Raw genomic sequence first — 22,553 nt, 5'->3', positions numbered from 1 at the left:
GGTCTGCAAATAAAGAGAACTAAAGATAAGCCATCCACCCTATCTCTCCTAACAAGCCAGGCCATGAATAAAAGCAGCTGCTTACTTTGGTCCATGGCTGAGTAAACAAGAGGACTTTGTGACACACTCACTAAGTGGGGTGACCTTTTCACCCCCTTGCTGTAACATTTTTAACTGATAACTTCCTGCAGCGCCAGTTCATCTTGCTAGCCCAGGGCTCGTCTCTCACCCATGATGATGTCAGGACTTGACTGAAATGCTTCATGGCCGTTGAAGTCATGTGACATATCATAAGTCACTTTCTGCTGGTGACACTCACTTGTGGGGCTGAGCAGAGGATTTCTGGGTCATCTTACCACTGGCTCTTGTTTCAGAAGTTACCATATCTATTAAAATGATATTTTACTGTTAATGTGAACTCACTGTTGACATCAAACCTGAAGACGCAGCACTTTTCAAAAACTAACAGTCTTAAGCTGAAAGGGGTTTCACCATTGTTATTTCTTTAATAATGTAGTACAATATGCTGTACTGTGTTAGACAATATGGATGTAATGAGAAGTCATACAAAAGGACATCTTTTATTGTTGTGAAGCTGAGGCGTGTACAGCTGCCCTAACCCCCAACACAGACAGGCAGGACACAGGTTCAACACACCACATCCGGTTTATTTATAATAAAAGTGCACACAACACCAACACCCCAACACAAATTTCATTCTCTTCCTTGCCACAAGTCCATCCGCCTCCACTCCTCCTCAGGCTTCGTCCTCCTCCTCCTCCCGACTCTGGCTTCCCAAGTAGTGGCTGCTGGCTCCTTTTATAAGGCACCCGGATGTCAAGTCAAGTCAAGTCAACTTTATTTATAAAGCACTTTATATACAACAGCCACTGAACAAAGTGCTGATGTGCTCCGGGTGCTTGATGACTCATTTCTGGCAGCACTTCCAAGTGTGGTGGAAGAACTACCCATAAGGGCTCAGCGGCTCCTGCTGCAGCACCCCCTGGTGGCACTGCTGTAACCCAAGGGGGTTGCCGTCTAGCATCCTGGAAGAGGTAACGCTCTGGCTATGCTTGAGGCAAGGGCCCCGGCCGCATGCTACATTGGCTAACTAGAAAGATTACAACATGCAAGCTTTCGAGGCAACTTAGGTCCCTTCTTCAGGCATTCCCTGTATTTATATGGACACCAGGACAGATACGGCATTGGAAATCCTTTAAGTGAGACATCTTAGATGTAAAAAATTAATAGACCTCTCCAGGCTAAGATTCATTTAGCGAGAAGGGAGAACAAGGTATAGTCAAGATCTTTTGATAAGATAACTGTCCAACAGACTGTTTTGAGGTTTTTGATGAGTTTTCCATACAGTGTGGGTCTGTAGTCAGGTTGTGTGGGTCAGTGTAATAAGTGTATAAGTTTAATATGTCACTGTGCTCTGTGCAAATATATTTTATAAATCTGCCTTTTTCTACTCAGATGCACAGTTGATACAGAGCCAGATTTAGCACAGGGATTCACCATATAAGAACTGCTAGGCAAACATTATGAGACAAGACAAGTTAGGGACAACTGCGAAATGGGCAGTCAGACTGATGTCCATTGTATACTATTTCTGTGTGTCAAACTCAGCATGAAACTGTTTCCTCCTTTCCTTGTTTGGATTGGCATGATTCACCTAAGTCGGGGCTTGCACATGAAGATAGATAGATAGATAGATAGATAGATAGATAGATAGATAGATAGATAGATAGATAGATAGATAGATAGATAGATAGATAGATAGATAGATAGATAGATAGATAGATAGATAGATAGATAGATAGATAGATAGATAGATAGATCTATGAAGAAGGAGTATAAAGCCTTGGAACATTGCCCAGCACACCTTTGAAACCGACGAACGTATGGGAGATAACCTCATCCAATCCTGAAAATCATTCTAACGCAGCGGCGAAAATGGCAGACTCCACACATTGGGCCCCCACTCCCGAACTGGGTTCTTGCCATTGACTTCCTTTGTCTGTTATGCAGCGTTAGCCGTCATAAAAGAAAGTTATTTCTCCTATGTGATTTCGTATCACTAAGGGAGGGGGTAGCGCCTTTTTATATTATATCTATATAGATTCACGTTATGTAACACGCAACAATTACAAAAGAACTCATTTCAACAAGGGAGCTAACGCCCCTTACTGGATACAGTCAGTCCGAGAAGATGTAAACAATCCTCATATCTGGCCATAAAACTCTTGTCTCTATTCAAACCATGTTGTAATGTGTTACATTTTTGCATGAGTTTGACTTCCCATTCTTTTCTCTCTTGCTGTGTTGTGAAGGTTGCCATAAGTACTGTGACGTTAGAGTCCCTCTCACAGTGTCCATGGCTGCTGAAGTGAGCTGCTACAAGAACATCTCTGTTACCATGCTTAATGTGGAACCTGTGTAAGTTCATTCTTTGGCAGAGTGTTTGTCCAGTTTCAAATACACAATGCTATTTAATACTGGACAGATTACATCTGAAGTGATCAGATGGAGTGGAAAAAGCAGGAGGGTGTCTGAAGACTTGTGGGAATGCAATATACTTATAAGCAAGCACATCACAATGAAACCTAATATGTGAGATCCAGACTTTGAAATGCAGTCTGAATTTGGCCATGTAATGATTCACTCCATTATGTATGGAGTGCCAAAAATAAATATAATGTAACGTAGTTAATATGATCTATTGCATTTAATTTTTGCACAAATAATCTTTAATTTTGCCATGGTTTTATGGCATCATATTTCAAAGAAGTCAATCATTTTCTAACCTGCTTAGTTCTGAACAGGGTCCCTGGGAGGGGGTTCCAGAGCCTATCCTTACTATCAGGAACAAACCCGGGACAGGGTGCCAGTCCATCATGGTGCGAACACACAGACACAAACAGACGCATACACACACACACACCCTAATCATACAATATGGCCGATTTAGCATCGACAATCCACCTAACCTGCATGTCTTTAGACTGTGGGAGGAAACCCACTCAGAACATGCAAACTCTATGCAGGGAGGACTCCGCACATGAACCCTGGTCTCTTAACTGCGAGGCAACAGTGCTACCTCAATTAAAAGAATATCAATTTAAACAATTGCTTGCTTTTTCATTCACATTCATACATCGCATGTCATAACTTAAAGCAAAGCAGACATTTTGCACTTTGTTTAGCGGCAGCTCTATGTGTATTGCATTTCAATTCAAGACCCTACATTAATCGTGCCAAAACTAAAAGTAATCAAATGACCAGTTAGCATCAAAATGTGGGGCAATGGGTCTTTTCATATGCTGTACAGTGAGTAGCATTAATTCATGGATCCATCTTATCTTTGGTCAACAGTGAAGACTGCTGGTGGTAGTGAAACAGTCTGGAGGATATTAGGGCTCTCAATGCCAGGTTAATGTCATATAAATGCCAGTGTGGCCCTAGGCACTGCTGCTGACCACATATGGTACACCCTTTTATGGACACAGTCTACTGGAGAACAATGTATTACACTTTTATAATTTGGTCTGTTACACAGTGTTACTTTAACTGCAACTAGAATGACCTGGTAGCTATGTCAATAGATAAGTAGTAGTAGCAGAATCAGAATCAGAGTCACTTTTATTCACCTTAATGTACAGGAATCTGACTTGGTAGATTTGGAGCTGCTTATAACATAACACAATGTCAAATACAAATAACATAAATAGCAAAAGCTAAAAAGAAAAACTTCATACATAGTTGCAGAATAGTGCAATTATAAAGGAGATGTGCAAAGGATTATTAGGACACTGGCACTGGTACTCCTAGGTCCTCAATAAAAGAGACAGCACTGCCTTGTCTAGGCAAGTTGGAGCTGGGAGAATGGAGAGCAACACTCGACATGGTGGAGGGCAGTGCGGTGGTGAGAGGACAATTGTGGACAGAGAAGTTGTGCTTGTTACTTTGGAAAGGTATTTTGGTAATAAACTAACCTGGGACTTCGTGTTGGGGTTTGGGGCTCGCTGGTGCCTGGTTCCATCACTATCTCTTATATATATTTCTCGTCTGGTTCGTCCTGCTTCCACTTCAAAACCGGTCCCGCCCACACGCATCCGGCACAGCATTTCTGGATTCCTATTCGTCGTCTTCCATGTCATGCACTATACTGGCCTGCTGAACGTCATATATCCAACAAGTACTCAAGGTGCTGCCACAACGGTAAAGTAGCTTTACCACCCTTGTAGAAGCCACCTGTGTGGCTTCTTACAGCTTACAACAGCTTCTTACACAGCAAACATCCATCCATCCATCCATCCATTTTCCAACCCGCTGAATCCGAACACAGGGTCACGGGAGTCTGCTGGAGCCAATCCCAGCCAACACAGGGCACAAGGCAGGAACCAATCCTGGGCAGGGTGCCAACCCACCGCAGTACACAGCAAACATCAGAAGCTAAAAATTATCGTGAACACATTCGAGAATACAACTCTTCTCTAGCGTTTGCTTCCATGGGTGCACAGATAACTCAACCTCCTGGCCACGGACCATACTGTTTTAAAATACACGGGCAAATTTATCACCAAATATCTCCACTATATGCTAACACTTCTACCTCTCCAGGATATGGACAGTTGTATGTTTTTGACACAGCGCAAGCTACTGAAGTACGCTTACAAAATAAAGCAAATTCTGCATGCAGCAAAAATGTACTTCTCCAGCTAGATTCCATGCTCAGAACCATCAACCCCTTCGCTAAATCATACAAACACATGCATGAAATCTCTCAGTCCAATCCAACAGCATATGTACGAATGGTTTTCAAGGAAAACCCTAGGCAGGATTTACGACGATACAATGCCCTGACATTGCAGCGATTTTTGTCAGAGAAGATGGCAAAACACCTGCAGAAAGGGACATTTGCATCTATCCCATAGGCAACTCCTGTAAACAGTTTCCACGCTCAATATGAATTGCGATCCTATGGTTTACCCACTTTTATTTCCTTACGAAGACATTAGCTGGCACAAAGATTTACAACATGTTCCCGATAAAAGAACCGCCAAGCGAATAAGGCTTACTCAATGCCAGTTTTACGCATACAGATTAGCAATGAGGAATACATTTAGTATTTTGCACTCCAGCGGCAAACTGTTCCAACAGTACGTCGTAGATGCGTATATTAAAACAGAGGGCGCGCGTCTCAACTATCTCAGATTACGTCAACAAGATCTGCGCGTCGAACTATCAGACGCATTGCAAGCAACCGCTGAAAATAACAACGTACGTGTAGGCAAAATGATCATATTACCATTCACATTTCCAGGAAGTCCAAGATACGTGCAACAAAACTATCAGGATGCCATGGCCATAGTACGTAAATTCGGAAAGCCTGATTTATTTATCACTTTCACATGTAATCTTGCTTGGCCAGAAATTCTATATGCACACTGTGTCTTTCAAGAAGTATTTATTTCTTCTTGATTTCTGAATTCCTTTCTCACCGTTTTAAAATTCCTATTCTAACACTGCCGTATGCTACGGCGGGCGTCGGCTAGTATATATATAAACTGCTTAAAAAAATTAAAGGAACACTTTGAAAACACATCAGATCTCAATGGGAAAAACAATCCTGTTGGATATCTCTACTGATATGGACTGGGTAAGAATGCCACATTGTTTGATGGAAATGAAAATTATCAACCTACAGAGGACTGAATTCGAAGACACACCAAAAATCATATATGTATATGTATCATATATATATATATATATATATATATATATATAATATATATATATATATATATATAATATATATATATATATAAAGAGAGAGAGAGAGAGAGAGAGAGAGAGAGGTGGCGCAGGGAAATGGGAAATTTCAGAAATAGGTGTTGACGACCCAGGAGTGTTGGCAGTTGCTTGGGACCAATGTGACTACGTTTTTCAGAACTCCTTGCCATTTGTTGTAATGGAGTAGTGGAGTGGTGCGCACTGAACGTTCGCTGTGAAAGCCTTTTATAAGGATGGTGACAGTGTGACTGCTGCGCAAAGGGAATTTCGGCATCATTACCAGTTAGGGCGTCATGATCGAGTCCCATCTGCTCATGCGATTGCAACATGGGTGCGTAATTTCGAAGTAACCGGTTCAGCTTTAAAAAAGAAGTCCCCAGGTGGAGCCACTTTGCATACTGCCCGATAATCAATAATCGACGATTGTTTGGAAGTCGCACCATTTCATGTAACGGTGACATTCCATGGCCTCCGAGATCCCCAGATCTCACTGTTTATGATTTTTTTCCCATGATGACATCTTAAAAGCCACGTGTACTGCACACATCCTGAAACCATTGCTGAACTGAAAAGGAGGACTGAAGTGGAAATCGCTGACATTCCTCTTGACATGTTAAGTCAAGCAATGCAGAATTTCCACAACAGGCTCTCAGAATGTGTACGGAGAAATGGACGACACCTTCATGATGTTTTCTTCAAATCATAAAATGAATATTGAATGAATATTGTTTACCATCATTGAATGTATATCCTGAACAATACATTTCATCATTAAATGTATTTTGTAATGTGTTTATTCGTGCATTGAGGATCAATTGAAAGTTTCCCATTTCCCTGCACCACCCTCTTGAGCGCATTCCCATAAAGCTGGTTTCTCAGACTTTTTTTCGAGGCACCTTGCTTGTCTCCTGCCCATTTTTATAATTTCCATCATTGAAGATGACTATCTCAGGGTGCCTCCTGGGTGTGTCTTACACTCGCACTTCCACTTTGGATTGCTTAACCACAGCCAAACTGACCAATCATCTTGCTCTAAGGGACAGGGCACACACACACAGACCTTAGTATTTTATTATGGAGTAGATTAAAAACTGAAATCTCACATTGACACAAATATTCAAATCCCATTGGAAAATTTTACTGCTCAAAGGCTGATTTTTGATGGCTCATGAGACTTAAAAGAGATTCTCACTTATGTTTCATTTAAGAATCAATGTAGTCACAGATGTTTCTCCTAAAATTCCTTACAAGAAATAGCTTCAGAAAAAAAGGAGACATCTGCGGTGGGTTGGCACCCTGCCCAGGATTGGTTCCCTGCCTTGTGCCCTGTGTTGGCTGGCATTGGCTCCAGCAGACCCCCGTGACCCTGTGTTCGGATTCAGTGGGTTGGAAAATGGATGGATGGAAAAAGGAGACATGAGATGCAACTGAGGTAAAAGGAGTCAAACTTGAGAATCTGGTTTTGAAAAGCATGGTCTATTTTGTGGGATCTCCTTTTAGTCTTGTTTTAATCTCTTTTAACCCCTTAACCGCCCTCTGCCGGATATATCCGGCATTGTAGCTTTATTGCTGACGCCTTACTGCCGGAATTATCCGGCACATTTGCCTGTGGTTATGTGAGTGCCTGGCGCGTAGTATAACTGACAGTTTGGCGTGGGTATTATTACTACGTTGTATTTCGACAACTCTGCGCTTGTATTGGCCGATCATGTGATGTGATTCGAAAGTGAAAGCTGTGAATATGGCGAAACGTAAACTGACTTCAAGTGAGGTTTTGCAGGCGATTTTGGACAATGATTCTGATCATGATTGTAGCAGTTCTGAAGAAGATTTTAGCGACAGTGATGATCAGCAACGTGCGCTGCATGATACTGTGAATGACGGCGCATCGGATGACGGCGATGAGTGGGTGTATCCCCAGCATCTCAACTGGACTGCTGCCCGAGGTGAACTGCCTTTTCTGCATCCGTTTGAGGCAACGTGTGGCTTTATTGTTGATGTAAACAATTACACTGCTGAGCAGTTTTATGAGCTGTTTGTGTCACCTGATTTGATCAGACATTTTGTTCATCAGAAAAATCTGTATGCAGCACAGTTTATTGAGAAAAATCCCAATTTACCTCCACATTCCCGTGTTCGTGCTTGGGTAGACACTGATGAAAACGAAATGAAAAAATTCATTGGGATTTTGATGTTGATGGGAATAATCAGAAAACCAGATATTGAGATGTACTGGTCTACAGATCCTATGTATGCAACACCTATTTTTGCAGCTATCATGACACGTAACCGATTCTCTTTGCTGCTGAAATTCTTTCATTTGAATGACAACAGAAATGAGCCAGATAAGAAAGATCCAAACCGCGACCGCTTGTTCAAACTACGTCCTTTGATTGACCATTTATTTGAAGCATTTCAGTTGCCCTACATGCCAGGACCGTCAGTTGCAGTTGATGAAAGTTTATTGTTGTGGAAGCCTGAGAAAAGGTACATTTTGTGTTTTATTATGTGTTTACCCATTTCTAGAACTTGCACAACATTTAGTGGTCAATACTGCTTGAATAAATGTAAAAAATGTAAAAAAAATGTAAAAAAGTAAAAAAACGAAAATTGTTCAGATTTCGCCTGCGTGGGGAATATTTAGGGAGTTGGCGGTTAAAGGGTTAAGACTTCAGATTGTTACTTTACCCAAGGTGACATGCAACATTTGAGATACAATTGGTTCTGTTTCTTTTGTTTTTCCAGAAAGCTGAAGTGACTTGATCATCACGGTCACACAGTGGTGTCAGCAGTGGGATTTCAACCCACAGCTTCAGGGTCTGAAATTGTCACACATGTGCGAGTAGGAGGAAGCTGTGCGGACCAAGTGACGGTAATTCCACACAAGGCCAGGGGGTGGAGGGGTGCACTAAACACTCTTCTGTTGTCTCTACAGACAAAACACGGGAAAACCTGCCTGATTCTACCTTGAAGACATCATTTCTGGCTCCGCCATGTCACCTTCTGTTCTGCTATGTCACTTTTGGTCATGGCCTATAAAGCCACCATGTTTAGAACATTAAATAAGTTAAGTCTGGAACTCCAACAGATGCACATCTGTGCCTATTTTCAAACCCTTTTTGCAACCAGGGAGAATATACGGGTGGCTGCCCCAAACCTTGAGGCTGATTATTTCACAACAGCTTAACCACTGTGCCACACTGCCTACCTCTTCTAGAATGAGTATGATTTAATCAGAGTACATCTATATAAATTAAAGCTACTAACAGTATCATTCAGAAGTAAGAATCAAAATCCTTTAATCCAAAGAAAACATTTCATTATCACAAACAACTGTCCATATACATTACAAAAAAACTGTCAAGACACTGCTTGGAAGATCTGAGCCCATAGTGTGACTTTGCTGTGATCTCTGCTGAAACTCGACAGGAGACACATGTACTGTGAAAAATCTGAGAAGCAGGAGACGAAAGAAAATGTCTTCATTTCATTTTTTTCTGATCTAATTGTTGTTTAAAAGAAGACATTAAGGAGATCTAGTTTTTGATTTTTCTTTCCTGTGGGGTCGAAATTTGGCTCAGGTGTATCCTATTCTATTGATCATCATTGAGATCTTTTGTTTGGAGTCCACCTCTGGTCAGTTCAATTAATTGGACATAATTAGGAAAGGTGCACAACTGTCTATAGAAGGTCTCACTGTTGACAATGTCTATCAGAGCCAAAAACAAGCAATAACGTTGAAGCACTGATCTGGGCAAGGCTGCAGAAAACTTTCAGCATCAGTGAAGTTTCCGAGAGCTCAGAACCCTCCGTAATTGTTACGTGGATGATGTTTGGAACTACCACAACTGTTCTTGAAACTGGTTACCTGATCAAGATGAGCAGGTTACCTGGTCAAAATGAGCAATGGGGAGAGTAGGACCTAAAAACCCAGTGGCTGAGCTCCAGAAATCCTGTGTGGAGATGGGAGAAACTTACAGAAGAACATCTGTTATGGTGTTTAAAATCTATACATTTTGGTTTAATTTTCCATTATATTTTGCTTGAGACAAGACAACAGATGAACTTCATTTAAGACAAATCAAAGCATGTTTTCTTCCCTTACACCTCACTTTTAAAGCAGCTGTTTCAACATTGAAAGGAAGACGTGCTGGTGGCTCAATTACTTTATAACCTGGGAAAGGAAGATCTACCGACACCTCAGAGAATATAAAGGTTTTATTGTTTGGGAAAACGGACAGTGGATTAATTCATCAATCATATTGACAGCCAGCCAATCAGGTGCATGTGTAGTGAAGCCACAGCATGACATTTCATACTAAATATGCCTCATTTGAAAGCAACGTCAGAAGAAGAGAAACAGTGACGAAGGAAGAGCGACGTCAGAGAAGACAACAAAGACACGTGTGACCAGTTTTCATCTGATCGTCAGTTAACAGCATTTTCATGAACGTCGATTGCTAAATCAAACGCCTGAGACATTCATCCTTGTCATCTTTACTTTTTTTTCGTAAGTTTTTTCTAAAGACTATATACTGTATATCCAGACTTTCCTATCAGTACCTATTTTCTATTATTCTTTGTTCCACTCGTATTATTATTATTATTCCTGTAATAAATGCTATGCTGCTTTTAACTTTCTATGCTTTGTCTAAATGTCTAGAATGACTGAACTAATAAATTAGATTTCTTTGAGCACCTGGTGCTGCCGGAGGTTTGCCGTTACCTCTGTGCTGCGAGGTTTATTAAGGCTGAGGGTGAGAGCTCCACCCAATAGTAAGGAACAGTACATAAAGTAAGGCATTCTTGGCTGATAAATGGCCTATTGTCAAGAGTGCTGAGCCTTTGTATGTTTAAATGTATTCTTGTAGACCAAAAGTAATATTTAGATCTGAGATAAAACATTGTATGTTGTTCGTGCCGATAATAAGTAAGTCTCTTGAAGTGCTGAGTGACAGGTTGTGTTATTCCTAAAGCACTTGTGTGGTTTAAGGTGCTAAAGGTTAATCAGCATGTGTGTGTCATTCATGGGGCACTGTTGTGGTTAGGGTCTGTGTGTATGTGTATAGCTATGTATGTGTGTGTTCATCTTAAACTGTAACAGTAGACCAACCCGATAACGAACTTGATGAGAACACTTACCCTTGAGAAAACAGGTAAAGGGTAAGTAGAGGGAAATACCACGATAATACAACATCTAAACATCATGTCTGGTGGAACCCAGGTAGCCTCATCACCTGTGCAATACCATGCCAATGGTGAAGCACGGTGGAACTGGAGGCTAGACGATTAAAAAGAGTTGAGGGAAAGTTAAATGAATCACAGTACAGAGATATCCCAAATCAAATCCTGCTCTCGAGTGCTCTAAACCTCAGACTAGGATGAACAGAACAGTGACCCAAAGAACAAAGCAAAGACAACACAGGAGTATTGTCGAATGTTATTGAGTGGGCCAGCCAAAGTCTGGACTTGGACCCAGCTGAACATTTCTGGAAAGACCTGAAAAGAGCTGTCCACCGATGGCCTCCATCCATCCTGACAGAACATTAGAGGATCTGCAGAGAAGAATGGCAGAAAATCCCCAAATCCAGGCGTGTAAAGCTTGTGACATCAAACCCAAGAGGACTCCAGGCTAGAACCACTGACAAAGGGACTACAACTAAGTAGCAAGTAAAGGGTCCGAATACTTATGTCAATGGGATATTTCAGTTTTTCATTTTTCATATTTGGAAAAAGTTCTAAAACCCTGTTTTTGCTTTGTCAGTCTGGGGTATTAAGTGTTGCTTCTTGAGGGAAAAAAATGAATTTAAACGGATTTAGCATCAGGCTGCAACCAAATAAGATGTGAAAAAGTGAAAGGGTCTGAATGCTTTTTGAATCCGCTGTAATTAAGGAAAAGGACTTTGTGATAGAAACAGCTTTGAATGAGGCAGTGTGTAGAAAATGATAATTGACGTTCTTGTAAATTACTTTCTGAATGTGACCTTTATACATAACATAAAGTTACATCAGAGTAATCATTTTGAAAGCTTTGGCAGATTTTTATGAGAAACATCATCTCAGTCACATTACTTCCAGAACAGACAGGCCAAGTGACTTTCAAGCTCAAGTTTAAGCCTTTCTCCCAGTCCACTAAACCAAAATGTCTCCCTAATGACCCCCGATGTTACTTACACAAGCAGATATCCGCCAGAAACACAATATACACAACCAGCTCCCGCAAGGTGGTCTTCACATACAGCTCCCGATTTTCTGAAGTGTTCTCTGTTAAAGTGGTGCCCCACAATCCTGTCCAAAAAAAGAAAGGCTAATCAGCACAAAATATCACTTTTTGGGTTAAAGAAAAAAATATATTTTGAACAATTCAATGCTAGATACATTCTCACACCGGCTTAATGGAGCTCATGGACGCAGGAAGGCAGAACCTATTTGAGCAGCATTGGGCTCAAGGCAGAAAATGACCCTGCGCAGGACACCCGTCCACCACGTGGCTCACTATCGCACACACTTAACCAAGGCCCAGTGTGAAATGAGTAGTTAACTCACAGGTCTTTGGGAATGAGTGAGGAAAACCTGTGCAGACATGGAAAGAAAATACAAACTGTTCACAGACAACAGATGGTGTGGGATTCAAATCCACAATGCTCGATCTGTGCAGCAGGCTAACCACTGTACCACTCTGCTGCTCCTGAGCTACACAGTTTCTAGTTAAGATATTTCATTAAACCAAATTAAACTTCATAGTAAAAACTGCAAAAATAATATCCAAGCACAGGTATCCTAAATAATCCACTTTAACAAAACCACGTGTCTATGTGTCCATCTGTATGTCTGTCCAGTTGCTGCGTCTCTGTCATTCTAAAAGAAGACTCATCACAAAATTTTTAGTAATAAAATACATTGAATTTGTCAAACAGTAACACTGCTTTATGAATCCCGTACCAAAAGGCATATAACAGAGATGTATGCATTGCATTTGTCATTCTAATAGATGGCGCACCATTAATGTCAACACTGCTTTTATAAATCCCATACCAAATGACATGTAACGGAGACATATCTTTTGCATTTGTCATTCCAACAGATGGTGCATTACAAACAGTAACACTGCTTTTACCAATCTCGTTTCAAATGGCATACAACAGAGACAAATGCATTGCATTTATCATTCCAACAGATGGAACATCATAAGCATTAACACTGCTTTTATGAATCCCATACCAAATGGCATATAACAGAGACATTTACATTGCATTTGACATTCCAACAGATGGTGCATCACAAACATCCATCCATTTTCCAACCCGCTGAATCCAAACACAGGGTCACGGGGGTCTGCTGGAGCCAATCCCAGCCAACACAGGGCACAAGGCAGGGAACCAATCCTGGGCAGGGTGCCAACCCACCGCAGGACACACACAAACACACCCACACACCAAGCACACACTTGGGCCAATTTAGAATTGCCAATCCACCTAACCTGCATGTCTTTGGACTGTGGGAGGAAACCGGAGCACCCGGAGGAAACCCACGCAGACACAGGGAGAACATGCAAACTCCACGCAGGGAGGACCCGGGAAGCGAACCCGGGTCTCCTAACTGCGAGGCAGCAGCGCTACCACTGCGCCACCGTGCCGCCCCATCACAAACATTAATACTTCTTTTATAAATCCCATACCAAATGGCATACAATAGAGACATATGCATTGCATTTGTCATTTGAACAAATGGCACATCACAACCATTAATACTTTTATGGATTCCTTACCAAATGACATACAACAGAGACATATATATTGCATTTTTCATTCCGACAGATGGTGCATAACAAATTTTAGCACTGCTTTAACAAATCCCATACCAAATGGCATATAAGAGAAACATACATTACATGGTGCAATGCAAATGTTAACAAAAGTCCACGTTGATTACATAGATTTCAACCCCTCTCACAAAGCTCTAGGACCTTTAAATTTGTTATTTCTCAGATATTGACATTTCTTGCTGTTATATGCAATAGATTTGAAAATCTTCAGACCCCATTACTTTTTTCATAGTTTGTTATGCTGCAGCCTTGTTCTAAAAATCATTTAAATTCATTTTTTCCCTCATCAGACAGTCTTCAATACCCCAGAATGACTGAGGGAAAGCAGGATATTAGAAATTCTTGCACATTTATTGAAATTAAAAAACTGAAATATCTCATTAATACAAGTCTTTAGATCCTTTCCCCAGCACTTTGTTGAAGCATCTTTAGCCTTCACATCCAGCCTGCTGTCTTCTAGGGTATGACACAATAAGCTTCACACAACTGGATTTGGGGATTGTGTGCCATTTTCTCTGCAGATCCCCTCAAGCTCTATCAGGTTGTATCAAGACCACCGGTGGAAAGCTATTTTCAGGTCTCTCCAAAATGTTTGATTGGGTTCAAGTCCTGGCTCTAGCTGGGCCACTCAAGGACATTCCCAGAATTGGCTCTTAGCCACTCCTGTGTTGTCATTATTTTGTGCTTAGGGTCATTATCTTGTTGGAAAGTGAACCTTCAGCTCAGTATGAGATCCAGAGCATTCTGGAGCAGGTTTAAATTAAGGATATCTCTGCACTTTGCAACATTCAACTTTCCCTCAACACTGAACAGTCTCTCAGTCCCTGCCACTGGCAAACAACCCCACAACATGTGTCCACACCACACCATTACCATCGATACAAGGCAGAAAGGATCCATGCTTTCATGTTGTTGATGCCAAATTCTGACCCTACCATCCAAATGTTGCAGCAGAAATTGAGACTCATCAGACCAGGCAATGTTTTTCCAATCTCCGGTTGTTCAATTTTGGTGAGTCTCAGTTGCTTGTTCTTAGCTGACAGGAGTGGCACCTGGTGTGGTCTCCTGCTGCCGTAGCCCATTTGCTTCAAGGTTCGACATGTTGTGTGTTCAGAGATGCTCTTCTGCATACCTCAGTTATAATGAGTTTTTATTTGAGTTACTGTTGCCCTTCTATCAGCTGAAACCAGTCTGGCCATTCTCCTCTGACCTCTGGCATCAAAAAGGCATTTTTTCCCAGAGAACTGCCACTCATTGGATATTTTCCCTTTTTCATACCATTCTCTGTAAACCCTAGAGATGGTTGTGGGTCAAAATCCCAGTAGATCAACAGTTTCTGAAATCCTCAGTTTAACCCATCTGGCACCGATAGCCATACCACGTTTAAAGTCACTTTTCTTCAACATTTTGATGCTCGTTTTGAACTTCAGCAGGTCGTCCTGAAAATGTCTACAGGCTTAAATGCATTGAGTTGCTGCCATGTGATTAGCTGATTAGATATTTACGTTAACAATCAGTTGAACAGATGTACCTAATAAAGTGGCCAGTAAATGTATATTTATAAGTGTATAGAATCATTATTGTCAAAAAAGTGTCCAGCATATTTCTTAGTTGCCTATGCTAATCAACAAGTAACAAGTCATTACTCTCCAACACAGTATGGCTTGCTCAGCCTTGAAACTTAGGTCTTCCTTAGTTGAAATATTTTTTATTACTTACTGTATATGGTCTTGGTAAAAGTAACCTTGTCATGGTTCTGCATATCCAGACTTACAGCATGCATTCATTTATTTATTTATCGGTTAACTTATCGCCTCATATTTTGTTCTGAATTTGTTGCCGTTTTCTTTTGCAGGAAAGCTTATGAGTGTAAAAAGATGACTATTTTTGTGATTATGTTTGTTCTACTAACTTTTTTTTAAAATGTAAAGCATATATTCCGTTAATGGGGAGCAGACGTGAGTAGACCAGGGTTTTGTCCTCCTAACATGGAGTTTATATGTTTTCCCCGTGTGCCCAGGTTTCCTCTCACTGTCCAAACACATGCAGGATAGGTGGCTTGGTGGTACTAAACTGTGCCTAGTGTGTGTTTGATGTGTGCGTGTGTGTGTTTGTGTGGCTTTGATGTGTGTGTGTGTGTTTGATGTGTGCGTGTGTGTGTGTTAGATGCGTGTGTTTGCGTGTGTTTGTGTGTGTGTGTGTTTGATGTGTGTGTGTGGTGTGTTTGTGTGTGTGTTTGATGTATGTGTGTTTGATGTGTGTGTGGTGTGTGTTTGTGTGTGTGTGTTTGATGTGTGCGTGTGTGTGTGTGTTAGATGTGTGTGTGTGTGTTTGATGTGTGCGTGTGTGTGTGTTAGATGCGTGTGTTTGCGTGTGTTTGTGTGTGTGTGTGTTTGATGTGTGTGTGTGGTGTGTTTGTGTGTGTGTTTGATGTGTGTGTGTGTTAGATGTGTGCGTGTGTGTGTGTGTGTGTGTTTGATGTGTGTGTGTTTGATGTGTGTGTGGTGTGTGTTTGTGTGTTTGATGTGTGTGTGCGAGTGTGTGTATTTGTGTGTGTGTGTGCTGGCTGGAATGGGCTACAGCCTGCCAACTGGTGACCCTGTTCAGGACTAAGCAGATTAAAAAATGACATGACTTTCCGGTAATAGACGGTCACAAACATTGGCTCAAGATATTCAGAAATAAAAACTTACATTATTTAGTTTTATATGTTGTCACAAATGTGTTTGGGGTTGCTTGAAGAACTCCAAAAGAAGAAATGTCAGCCTTTCTCAATTCTGATTCTACAATGCTTGTATTTCTAGACAAGCAAAGAATAAATTTAAGACTAACAGAGGCTGCCTATTTTTTGTATAGTCCAGTGGATAGAAACTGTGACTTTAAAATTTGTTTATCAAGAACATGTGGACACAACTGGAAACTTGTTAAGGGGAAATTTAGCACAAACATTAGGAAGATTTTCTTCACACAGAGAACCACAGACATTTGGAATAACTAACCACGTTTCTGTGCTCTCCCTGCACTTGCATGGCATTTAACTCCTTCATCCTAGAATGGCAGTGGCCTGTGAGTGTGTACCCTCACAACTACAAGAACACAATTTTGGAGTCCTGTCAGGGTTACACTGTGCATAGGGACTGCATGTCATGTCTTCCTTTGTTCATGCGGGTTTCTTGCTTTATTCCCAACAGTATATGTGTGTGCGTGCATGTGTGTGTTTGTGTGTCTAATCTGATCACATTATTATGTATGTGTGTGTCAGTGTGTATTTATCCTTTCATTTATTTTCTTCTTGCTTTGCTCACAATTGGCTCATTGCTTAAGGTCCTAAACTTGGGATGCCAGGCCATATTCACGCACATAGCCACTCCCTTAGAATTCCAATATTTCTGTAAGAATCCCAGGTGTGTGCTCTAACAATGGATATCATTATTTTCTCTTTGTATCTGTGGAGCAATGTTTCATGTACATTTCAGCAGCAAAAGAATTTCCTTTTGCCATAATAAAATCTACCCAACCTAACCCAGGGCCTGTTTAGATTTCAACATACAATAAATACACACATCTATAACAGTTGGGATTATACCTGAGGAAAATGCTACTGATGGGAAAATGAAGTCTTGTGAAGCTTTGAGGTTTTCTTTCTATTTGTGCGGAAAAAAATTTGAAGCTTTGAAGCCTCAGCTCCAGTATGAACAGCGACATCTGGTGGTTAGGTGAGGTCAAGGCAAGCTGTCAAGAGTGCAAGTGAAGCAGCACTCACTGTTTCAGTCTCATGTCACCAGTTAAAGGTCAGAAAAGTCAGTGTACATTTTATTCTGCTAAGGTCCTTGTCGTTCTAATTTTTGAATGACGTTTTCCTCTGTTAGTCACCATCTGTCACCATAGCTCTCCAAATCTCTCTATCCTCACAACCCAACATTGTTGAAAGAGAATGATGCATTTTATATAGGCTACCTGTTAATTTAGAGTCAAAGCTGTCAAACCGACGAAGTGCTGTGAAACCAATAAAGCGCGCTGTGAAGCACTGATGACGATCGAAGCTTCAAACGTCACGGGTCACGTGACAGCGGTGTTTTGACACAAGCTCCGACACAGTGATTCAACTCACTATGCTTCAGATTGACTGACACAAGCTTTGACGCTTCGGTATCATTTTCTCATCTGTATACTGTAAATGCACATAATAAATGGGACACTACTTATTATATGACTGATGCCTTTATCCAAGGCACCTTGCAACATTTGAAATACTGAGCACAGGCAGGTAACATTGCCTGCTCATGGTCATAAAGGGTCAGTACCAGGATTTGAACCCACAACTGGAGGTTTGAGGTCCAAAGTCTTAACTAGTATACCACACTGCCTGCCTACGTAAGCCTAAGGCTTTGGAGGTTTGAGTTAATAGTGCTGTCCACTGGCCCGCCATGCTTGTATATTCTGTGCACACACTTACTGTATATAGCATTAAAATACCTCACTAAAGATGAAGTTAAAAAAATTAATTGAATTTCTTTTTCCCCTTTATGGAGATATACATACCTGTAGAGTGTATACACATTTGGATTTAAGGGAGGCAGTGTGATGTAGTAGTTAAGACTTTAGACCTCAAGCACTGCAGTAGTGTATTTAAATTCCACTACTGACGCTGTGTGACCCTGAGCAAGACACTTGACCTGCCTGGGCTCTACTTGGAAAGTCAAAGGATACGTAACCAATTGTATCATAAATGTTGTAAGCCGTCTTGGATAAATGTGTTAGCAACATAAGTAAATGCAATGTGAACTTTACAGCAAGCCAGACTTTTAATAAATACACACAAACTCTTACATAGTGTGCATACATTTACACAACAGGAGAAATTCAGATCTATTTGTAAACGTTGACACGCTCACTGATATAATGAATATGCACCTTATAAAAGATTTGCCTACTTATAGGGATTTCTGACAGCCATAACACAAAACCTCCGACTTCCTAGTTTACGGTATCAATGACTTCGACTCCAACTCTGACTCCTAAATTTATTGTACCATCGACTTTGACTTCAACTCTGATTTCTCAATTTATGGGGCCAACGCCTTCAATGCCGAATCCTCAGTTTATGGCACCATCGACTTCAACTCAGATCTCTCAGTTTATGGGACTGCAGACTACAACTTCAAGTCTAACTCCTCTATTTGTAACGATATTTACTATTTTAATTGAAAGCACACACCATAAAATATGCAGTGCCTTTCCTCACAGCCATTGTGAATCATCATTCTGTTTTTGAGCACCCTAACCTGTTAAAGTTTGGATTTAAAGGCTATAGCAATACTGTTGTGGCTTTTTATACAATTTATTAAATAATACCAAATTAAAAAAGAGGTTATATATTTATGAAAAGACTAAACAAAAAAAAAATTAAATGAATCAGTATACTGTATGTGAAACTGGAAATTCTAATACAATATATTGAAAATTACATATTTGTCGATTCCGACTCCCGTAACTCAATAACTGCCTCTGACTCCACATCCCTGGTCTTAAACCTAATTCAGTCAAAGGTCTGTGATTCCAACAGCCCCATCCATCCATCTGTCCATTTGTCCATCCATCTTATTTCTAACCCACTTACCCAGTTCAGGATTGAAAAAAGTCAAACTCCATCAATATTGAATCAACATTACTGAGTTTATAAATTGATTGTTTTAACCTTTTAAAAATATATACTCCCAATTTAATTAGAAACAATTAAGTAATTCTATAATCCTAAATCGGGTTAAACCACAGGTTCAACAGTTAAACAGTGTGGCTTTGACTAAATGAGTAATATGTGTGTAGTAATCCATGTACAGAAGGGGTATAAGTGGCATCACCACATCATCAAATGCGATGAGGCAAAAATACAAAATGAAGGGATGTGCTGTATCCTATATATAATAAGTAATTATTGTTGTTATGCTCTATTCTTATGGCAGTTGTTTGTTCATATAAAATTTTACTAAATTTGATTTCAAAAAATGACTGCACATGAAAAGCACTATTTCATTGTAAAGGAATTATCATTATTATTATTTAAACGGGCAGCACAGTGGCGCAGTGGGTAGTGTTGCTCCCTCGCAGCTAGGAGACCGGGGTTCGCTTCCCGGGTCCTCCCTGCGTGGAGTTTGTATGTTCTTCCCATGTTTGCGTGGGTTTCCTCCCACAGTCCAAAGACATGCAGGTTAGGTGCATTGGTGATCCGAAATTGTGCTTGGTGTGTGTGTGCCCTGCGGTGGGCTGGCGCCCTGCCCAGGGTTTGCTTCCTGCCTTGCGCTCTGTGTTGGCTGAGATTGGCTCCAGCAGACCCCCGTGACCCTGTAGTTAGGATAAAGCGAGTTGGATAATGGATGGATGGATTACTTTAACTTAACATGCAGGTTAGTGGAAATGACTGAATACCAACGACCCACACTGTAATAAACCTTTGACAGTTCTCTAAAGGTTTGTCACAGGATGAGGAGCCCATTACCCTTTTTCTCCAGAGCTCTTACAAATTCAGTTCACAATGAACTCAGTTCAAAATTTTATTACTAGTAATATTCAGAATTATAAATATACATTTTTTTCTCATACTCAAAGCACTTAATCAGGTGTCTTACCTCGGATCCCCCTGTAGATGAAGTAGCAGCACCCATGAGACTCTTTCTTTGGCCCCTGGCTTTCCACAGTCTTGATGTCCACTGGGTAAGGTGGCAGGATTTCCAGTTTGCCCACATTCTCGTAAGGGTTTTCCAGTAGCGCTCTGGGGTTGTAGAGTGCTCGTATTTTTAGAGGAGATGTTGCTGGTGAGCCGTTGTAAGCGGGGTTCACCCAGGCCTTCTTGCCCACGCTGTCTAATTCATGCTCCTCTTTGATATTGAAGTGATTCTCTATACAGTTATTTAACTTTGAAGAGTGCATGTTGTATTATTCAAGTGGCCACGTTAGTAGTCAGGTAGACAAAGAAATAGCAACGTCCTAACTCTTCTTTATTACTCTGATCGAAAGCCGGGAAAGAATTCTTAACATTGCAGCCGTTCTGAGCACTTTATAAAGGACCAGCTAAATGACATCAGCCAATAGAGGGGAGGTGCGCGCCAATTGTTAGGGGCTCATAAATACTCTCCTGTTCACTGAATGCTCTTACACCGCCCGTGTTTACCTCAGTTGTCTCTATGGATACGCCATCTGTTGCTGTGTTTGTTTTGCAGTATTGTGCGCAATTGCTTCAAACGCTGCTTATTGTGAAAGGCACTATATAAAAATAAACTGAAAGTGAAGAAAAACAATGCAGGCTGAAATCTTTTTGTCACTCACTAGTGCATCTCTGCAGACTAGGCTTTATAGTACCTAGCGCCTTTAATGTAGAATACCCTGCAATAGCATCTCTGGAGTGCACAAGCTCTTTAGTGTACAGGCAGGTTATTTAATTTTCATGCAGAGAAGAGTGGGACTGGAAACTACACGCTGTCACTTGTGATAAGACAGCCACCAGGCACAGACAGACAGACACCGAATGTCCCAAAACACACACTATTTATTTATAAAATGTTCTGCACACAACACAGTGCTCTAATCCGCCCAAACTCAGTCCCTTCTTTCTCCACTCTTCTTCTTCTACTACTGCCTTTACTCCTCCACACACAAGCTTCGTCTTCCTCCTCACGACTCTGGCTTCCGAGCGGACAAAGGCGGCCTCTTTTATAAGCACCCGGATGTTTTCCAGGTGCTCCTTGGCGATCTTCCGGCGGCACTTCCTGGTGTGGCAGATGTGCCGCATGTGTACCCGGAAGCAGTGGCGTAGCTAGGGGTGGGCGGAGGGGGCGGTCCGCCCCGGGTGGCACATTTTTGGGGGCGGCATTATTGGCCAAAAGGCTCAGAACACTTCACGTGTAAGCAGCAGGGTTCGGAAAAATATCACTCATGAATGAAAAAAGTCAAATTCTCTGATTTTCATCCACAAATGCGTCAAAAATCATTTTCAGACGGTCCTTCTGTGACGGCATCAGACACGGCAGTTGATATTTATGAGGCAATAACAAAAATAAACAGAAACATTATACCAATAATAATTTCTAGGAAGATAAACAATTAATTCACAATGTACAATTTCGTTTCGTTAACAATCCGAATGCGTTCTTGCTCATCCCCACCTATTGCTTGTACACTACACTGGTTCTGGTTTTCGCAGCGTAATTATATTACGCTTTATAAATACATTGAAATTAACCACATATTGTTTATTAGTTTAATATATCTGATTGTAATTAACCTGTAACAATATAATGGTCCACAGAATGATCAGACTATTCCAAATACCATAACTGCTTTAGCGTTGTTACTCTCACTGCACCTTCTTCTTCTTCTTCTTCTTTCAGCTGCTCCCGTTAGGGGTTGCCATAGCGGATCATCTTTTTCCATATTACTCTCACTGCACCACTCGGAGTATTTATATCACTGTATCTGAGTATGAATCACAGCTGTACAGCAGCTGATCGGAAAGAGAATTATCAGTATACAGCATCAAGCACATGCTGCCTCAGCCATGCTGTCTATTTGAACTGCTCTCACATGGCAAACGCTTCAGAGCCTTTCCTGTACTGACTTCGCAGTTCAGAAACAGTTTCATCCCAAGAACTCTAAACGCACTCAATCAGTCCATCAAGTGCTCCTTGTAGAACTGTTTGTACTTATAAGTACAATTACCTCACTGTAAACTTGCACTACAGTTATAATATTGCACAATCTTCTGTGATGTGGACAAAGAGATATCTAGAAATGTCCACCCTTACTATGTGTGTCTCATTAATAGTGAGGAGGTGGGAGTGTCTCTGCTGCTTTCTCCCAAAGTCCACATCCTTGATTTAAGGACCCCGAAGCTTTGCGGTATGAACAGTGGTCACTGAGTGTCCCAATCTCATTGTTT

At 41.1% G+C, this 22,553-nt stretch overlaps 1 protein-coding gene across 1 annotated transcript in view; it reads right to left on the bottom strand.

Moving 5' to 3' along the window:
* pkd2l1 (polycystic kidney disease 2-like 1) overlaps nt 1-20,587 on the bottom strand; it is a 66,768-nt gene extending 46,181 nt beyond the window's left edge. Inside the window, exons 1-2 of the mRNA XM_051923526.1 lie at nt 20,248-20,587; nt 11,971-12,084 (exon numbers count right to left, since the gene is read on the bottom strand). Of these exons, the coding sequence (XP_051779486.1) occupies nt 11,971-12,084; nt 20,248-20,548 (415 nt within the window). The 5' untranslated portion in view covers nt 20,549-20,587. The remainder of the gene's footprint in view (nt 1-11,970; nt 12,085-20,247) is intronic.
* Between the last annotated feature and the right edge of the window lie 1,966 nt (nt 20,588-22,553).

Source organism: Erpetoichthys calabaricus, chromosome 2 (genome assembly GCF_900747795.2).
Source record: "Erpetoichthys calabaricus chromosome 2, fErpCal1.3, whole genome shotgun sequence".
Lineage (NCBI taxonomy): Eukaryota > Metazoa > Chordata > Cladistia > Polypteriformes > Polypteridae > Erpetoichthys > Erpetoichthys calabaricus.
The sequence above is the reverse complement of the archived record's forward strand: the minus strand, read 5'-3'. Positions and strand labels throughout refer to the sequence as shown.